The 7,055-nt window shown below is 41.9% G+C and overlaps 1 protein-coding gene across 1 annotated transcript; it reads left to right on the top strand.

Annotated features, from left to right (window-relative positions):
• The first annotated feature begins 6,455 nt into the window (after positions 1–6,455).
• Positions 6,456–6,839, top strand: LOC145403117 (pro-resilin-like). Its single transcript, XM_080274944.1, has one exon. The coding sequence runs from the start codon at positions 6,456–6,458 to the stop codon at positions 6,837–6,839; it is 384 nt and encodes a 127-aa protein (XP_080131070.1).
• Positions 6,840–7,055: the final 216 nt, after the last annotated feature.

Genomic DNA, 7,055 nt, shown 5'->3' with positions numbered 1-7,055 from the left:
TTTGAGTGGCTTTAGGATTTCGTGGCAACCTTTCCTTAGCTACTTATTCTTCACATTACACATTGTTTTCCTCTTGTAAGCTGTAGTTGAGTAAAAGTCGATATTAAAACGGTATAAAAAATAAATGAATGCTAAGGTGTAATGAGAAAATAAATCGGTGAGAAAGAGAAACTGCGAGGCCTCCTATAGCGCCTACAATACGGCTCTAAATCGGCTGTGCTTCTCTCTCTCTCTCTCTCTCTCTCTCTCTCTCTCTCTCTCTCTCTCTCTCTCTCTCTCTCTCTCTCTCTCTCTCTCTCTCTCTCTCTCTCTCTCTCTCTCTCTCACACACACACACACACACACATTGTAAACTTGCTGAGCCATTGTGTTACCTCTAAGACAAACTACACTGGGTGAGTGGATAGGTATGTGTGATGGTGGGTGGGTGGAGGGGGGAAAACAAGTATATGTACGAAAAAAGCTCCATGGGGGAAAATATTTTCAATGGAAGTGGACGCAATTGGAAGCACAGGTCCAGTGGGTATAATTAGATCTATTGGGAAAATAACTTCATGGGAGAAACTAGGTCCATGTAGAGATGCGGTGTTTCGTCCGTGGGTAGAAAGTAGATGCATGAGGAAAAGTACACCCATGAGGAAACTAGGTTCGAGAATATTAGTCCTTGTAGAGTAAACAATGCCAAGGGAAAAATGCGCCCATGGTGGAAAAACAGGAGCATGATGGGCAATATGGTCAAGGTGGAATGTGGGTCCATGGGGATAATAGGTCCATGGTCGATAAGGATTATTTGGTTCATGAGAAAAATAGGTCCATGTTCCATAAGGATAAATCCATTCCTAGGTAAAATAGGTCCAATGGGTTTTTAATTTCATAGTACAGTTAGATGCATGGGGAAAATTCTTCTATGTGGGAAAATTTGTCATGGGTAGAATAGGTCCATTAATTACAAACGACTCTAGGAGGAAAACGGGTCTTTATTGGAAACTAGGTCAGTGAAAGAACAGGTCCCTGGAGGTCAATAGGTCAGTGGGTAGATGATCCCTAAGTAGTGGAGCGAGAGACTGGCTTATATTCGTAGGTTAGTGTTCATATCATTCTTGCTGCTACCAGACAGTTGTATTGAAGGTTGGAAAGATGTGTCGTATTTAACGGGTTTGTTAATGATAAACTTAACCCCGCAAGTTCGGAGAGTTTATTGTAAATTTAGTAAAAGTGTCAGGATAAGGCTGGACTCAGGTAAAACAGACATCCGTGACCCTAATACATTGTGGATGAAAGAACGTGATATAGGGGTAACAGAAATGAACTCAAAAGATAGAACTCGAACATATTGTTGAATTACAGTATTTGCACTTTATGACAGAGATAGGGATCTGTTGGGAATCACACTACCAGACGAATGGATGAGTTTCATTTCAGCTGGTTGTCATTAGTATCCACAATAGATGTATCAAAGTGAAAAAGTAAAAATGGGTCAAGTGAAGGACGAAACTGGAAGAGAAGAGATATTGTGGTGGGGCATGAAGGAGGAAGCATATCTTGATTTGATTTTATTCTTATTTTTATTTATATATTTATTTATTACACCTGGACAATGGTTAGGAAACCTGCTTCTCAGGCTCCATAATCCACCTACGATACACAAACAGAAGCCTGATCTCCAATACATCTCACATGCAATTTGGACACTACACTCATTGCCTCTTCTCAGACGCTTATAATGCCACATTCAGAACTGATGTCATGGTGGGCTGGGGGAGAGTAGGGGTGCTTTTTGTGATAATGGTGGGGCAATATACAGTAAGTCAACACAGTGATAGGAGTTCAGTTACACAAACTGCTTTCAGCAACAACCGAGCCCCAACACTCGATCACACAAGTCCAAGCCGCTATCGTATGCACTCCACTATTATTTGTGGGTGGGGATGCTGGAGTTCCAGGCCAGTCAGTAAGGTGTAAGTAAACCATCTCCTACAAAGTGCATACATTAAATGAAATCCACACATAAACATAGTGCAGGAATAGTCTATCTATCTATCTATTGCCAGATGCCTCAATCCCGTTTGGGGTGGCCACAAACAAATCGCCTCCAAGTCGCCCTGTCCCCCGCCATTTCACTGCCCTGCTCCCAACTCACACCCCCCTCTCCCATATACCTCTCCACCCCATCCCTCCATCTCATCCTCGGCCTCCCCCTCCCTCTTCCCCCCTCCACCTCACTCACATACACTCTCTTCGTCGGTCTTTCACCCTCCATCCTCTCTACATGGCCAAACCATCTCAGTGTGTTCCTCATAACGCTTCCTATCACATCCACATCAACACCACAACGATTCTTTATATCCTCATTCGTCAGCCTGTCTCTCCATGTGACTCCACATGCTCCTCTTAAATAACTTATTTCCACTGCTCTCACTCTTGACTTGTGTCCTTCCAACAACGTCCAAGCTTCACCTCCATACGTTAGAGCTGGTATCACAATACTGTCATGTAGTAACTTTTTCACTTCCATGCTCACTTCCCTGTTTCTTATCACTGCCTTCAAAGAACCAGCAACCTTTCTTCCCTGCTGTACCCTTTCAAGCACTTCACCCTTCAAACCTCCATCCTTACTCATCACACTACCCAAGTACTTAAACGTACTCACATTTTCCAATTCCCCACCATCCAACCTCGCTGTACATTCACTGACTTCACCTCTCTCAAAGACCATCACTTTACTCTTCCCTACATTCACCTTTAGATTCCGTTTCTTACACACTCTCTCAAACTCATCCACCAAGCCTTGCAGCTTCCTTTCGTCTTCACTCAACAACACAGTATCATCTGCAAACAACAGTACAGGGAGTTTCCAAACACTATCCTCTCTCACCAGGGCCACTCCAACATCCACTACCCTACCTTGTACCTCTTTTATTACCCCATCCATGTACAGATTGAACAACCATGGAGACATGACACATCCCTATTTCAAACCAACTTTCAAAGAGAACAATTCACTTAGTTCACCATCCACACGCACTGCAGCCTTCGCACCATCGTACATACTCTTCACAGCATTCAACAACTTCCCATCTACTCCATATATTCTTAACACTTTCCACAATCCTTGTCTATCCACCCTGTCATACGCTTTCTCCAAATCCATGAAAGCTGCATACAACTTCTTTCCCTTCTCTAGAAACTTTTCCACTAAAGATCTAAGAATGAACATCTGATCTACACAACCTCTTCCCTTCCTAAAGCCACCATGTTCTTCTCCAACTAATTTCTCTGTTCTTTCTCTAACTCTGTCAGTAAGTATCCTACCATACACTTTTCTTATTATACTAAGAAGACAAATGCCCCTATGATTACCACACACTTCTTTTTCCCCTTTTCCTTTGTACAAGGGAATAATTATACCTGACTTCCAATCCTCCGGGACCCTACCTTCCTCCCAGGCCAATCTGCACATCTTCCACATCCATTCTACTACTATCTCTCCCCCATGCTTCAGCATTTCACCACACACTCCATCAATTCCTGGGGCTTTCCCAGATTTAACTTTCTTCATTGCTTCCACAACTTCTATCCTACTGATTTCTTCCTGTCTTCTCACCTCCCTCCTTCTCCCAGCCATTCCCCAGCCACTTATACTCGCATTACTTCCATCCTCTACGTTCAACAATTCCTTAAAGTGTTCTCTCCATCTGCTCACTTTTTCTCCCTTCTCCACTAGTAATCTATCATTTTTATCTTTCACTCCCCTGCTAACTTCACTTCCACCCTGTCTTACTCTTTTCACCTCTCTCCAGAACATTTTCTTACAGTCCCTCCACTTTACACTCAAATTCCTTCCAAATTCCTCATCCACTCTCTTCTTACTCTCTCTTACTAATCTTTTCACCTCTCTCTTTCTTTCCACATATAACACTCTCTTCCGCCTCTCAACTTCTTCCACGCCCCTATTTCTCATCCATTCATTGTATGCTTTCTTCTTTTGTGCCACAGCCTGTTTCACCTCTTCAGTCCACCACGCTGTTCCTTGCACCCCCCTCCGTCTTCTCTTCCTTCCACACACCACATCACATGCTGCACATATTTCTTCTGTAAATATGCTACACACACCTTCCACGTCAAAAAATAATCTACTTTTCTAGGTTGTCATTTGAGTTACGGTAATATTACAAATTATACTTCCACTACATTTCCCTCAGAAGATGATGTACAAATAATTACAAGTTACTGGCCAGTCATGTCCTTTATTTGCATTATAATACAAGAACCTATCCTCCCCACCTCTACGTTGCATCTATTTGTAGAGGGCATGTATACTTCGTCTTAATATCCACCATGTCTATACATTTGAACTCATATCCATCTTTGAATTCTCTAGAAAAAATTTCATAGAAGAAAAGAAACGGCAATATTGTAATATCAGAAAGGTTAAAGATTATTATCTAACTGAATGAAACTAAACCAAATATTTGAAAAGGCGTGGGTAAACAGGGTAGCACAGCCAGAATTTACTTGGAAAAATTAAGAGAACTCTATTCATGAGCAGGCCGAACTGTAAGATATAGTTGTTTCCAATTTGTCCCTTTTCAACTCGCACTGTGATAGAAGACCTGAGTGTAACTCCGACGACTGTGGGTTGTGTTCTCGAGAAAGTTTTTATAGTAGAAAAAAAATTAAGTGTCTGCCTTAACGTTGTTTCTGCAGTCAGTAAGCAAAAGTCTAGTCATTCTTCCTCGTTACTGAAAATACAAGAACATTATTATTAACAAAAAATTAGGTACCATAACCAATTCTATCAAAGGTAACACACGTAATAAGCTGGTCATCACAGCGCACCATGATTGTTTACAAGAGCAATGGCGATCAGACTCGATCACAAGACCATCCCACCCACCCTTGTCTCATACACTGTCAAAAAAAAAAAAAAAAAATAGGGAATGAAAAAATTAATCAGAGCGACACACCCTTGTCGCTGGATATCCTCCCCGTGACCTTCATGTTACAAGAGCTGATTATGCTTCCGCTAAAGCACAACATTTCCTAAATATCTTGACATATATCCAAGAACTTGATACAAAGGCAACCCACGTGTTAAATGAAACTTTCTCTTATCAAGTCCCCGTCATTAATGCATTTTTCCCCTTAATAATTTCTAATATTCATCAACTTTGACAGGTATTTGTGCCCTGCCCGTATATCCATGTATTTAATGTATTTCGGGGCTTCTTAAACTTCTTTATTAACTTAAGCTCACAAAGCAATGAGGTACTCTAACTAGAACTGAAATCAAAAGGAGTAGCGTATGTTACTGAGGCTCAGATTGCTCAAAATATATGATTTTTATACAGTGACTAACAACTTCCAAGATCATTCTGAGGTACAGGGTGAGCCAAAAACATCAGTTACCAATCACCATACTGCATCACAAGCAAAACATTTACACAAACACCTAATACTATATTGCTTTTTTAACATATTCCTCTTTCAGATTTCATTCACCCGGTAAATATTGCTCAAATACTGATCGTTACCTTGCTCAGACTACTGCTATATTCTCAGTCTGTTATTATTTTTTTATAAAAACTAATGATCCATAAGACTTGTTTCTAACCTCACCCAACTCCACCCCTACCCATCCCGACGCATGCACAAGGTCATTCAAGGCGAGACAGGGGAAAAAGGAGGAAGTGAGGAAACAGTCTGAAGGTGAGGTCAGTGTGGGTATATATTGGGGGTTGAACAGTGATCGAGTCAGTTACGTCTTGAGCGAACTACAAGCAACAATGAACACTAGGGTAGACACTAATTGGGTTTTTCTTGATCGTATGCTTTGACTAACAGACAGCAAAGTCAACATACTGGGGTTTTCTGGATTTGTGCAGAATTAGATACAAACCTGATCTAAAGTTTCTAGTATGTTTGTTGATACTACCTGCAAATGTCTGTGTTAATTCGAGGAAACTAGACAATATCCAGGATGAGTAAAGGAACAGTTCACTTAGATCCAACGTTCTGTTTCAAGTATCAGGCTAAACAACATAGGTTCTGACACTATGGGTGAGATACGGCATATTTACAGATCTCTGTATATCTCGCTGTAATTTAGATAACCTTGAAAACATCGTGAATTCTCATTTCTTTGTCTGCAGATCCTCATCCTGCTGGGCCTGGCTGCACTGGCTGCATCAGAAAGTGCCGAAGACAGTAGCTACGGCGATACTGGGGTGAGGACTTTGCCCAGCTTTTAAAGTTTCCATATATATATTTTCCCACTCAGAATTATAACAAACTATTTCACACCAGGTTGTCTGATTCAAGAGGTATGATTGTATTTATTCCAGACGTAATGAGGTACAAAACGAGTGGAACTAAGAATATAATCGATTTTGCATGATTTGATCATATTGATAACATAGGCCTCAACGTACGGTACCTTTTCCTCATTACCGTCTATGTTGCTCAAGCTGCGCGGAGATTTTATAGAGATTCAATTCCTCCAACAGTCCCACGAGTCCTCTGAATCTGGCGAGGCCAAGTACGACTTCAGCTGGGCCGTGAGTGACGAGTCTTCCGAGAACCACTACGGCCACCAGGAGGCCCGCGACGGTGACAACACCCAGGGGTCGTACTACGTGCTGCTTCCCGATGGTCGCCGCCAGACTGTGACCTACTACGTGGACGGTGACGATGGCTACATTGCTGACGTCAGGTACTCGGGTGAGGCCTCCTTCGAGTCCGGATCCTACGAGTCATCCTCCTCCTCTGAGTCATCCTTTGAGGCTCCCCGTTACGCCCCTCCCCAGCGCCGCGACTATGACTCCAACGAGTCCGAGTAAGATACAGGATTGCTAATGGACCAAGACTCAAAATCAACGACCTGGCCCACCTCTTCTTTCTGCCTACTAGGCGTTCCTTTTGTAATTATTTATTGTCCGACCTCTTTCCTAATTTATTAAAGATATTTCCAGCATAAATTAACTTATTCTTGCAACCAGTTTTGTGTCCCTTTATTTATAAACATTCAATTTTCTATTTTATTTGTGTATGAGTGA

The sequence above is a fragment of the Coenobita brevimanus genome, chromosome 60 (genome assembly GCF_032717465.1).
Source record: "Coenobita brevimanus isolate Jiangsu-jjx chromosome 60, ASM3271746v2, whole genome shotgun sequence".
Lineage (NCBI taxonomy): Eukaryota > Metazoa > Arthropoda > Malacostraca > Decapoda > Coenobitidae > Coenobita > Coenobita brevimanus.
The sequence above is the reverse complement of the archived record's forward strand: the minus strand, read 5'-3'. Positions and strand labels throughout refer to the sequence as shown.

What these genes read in the sequence shown, in the direction of transcription:
- LOC145403117 (XM_080274944.1), top strand. Translation starts at nt 6,456, where the DNA reads ATGTTGCTCAAGCTGCGCGGAGATTTTATAGAGATTCAATTCCTCCAA.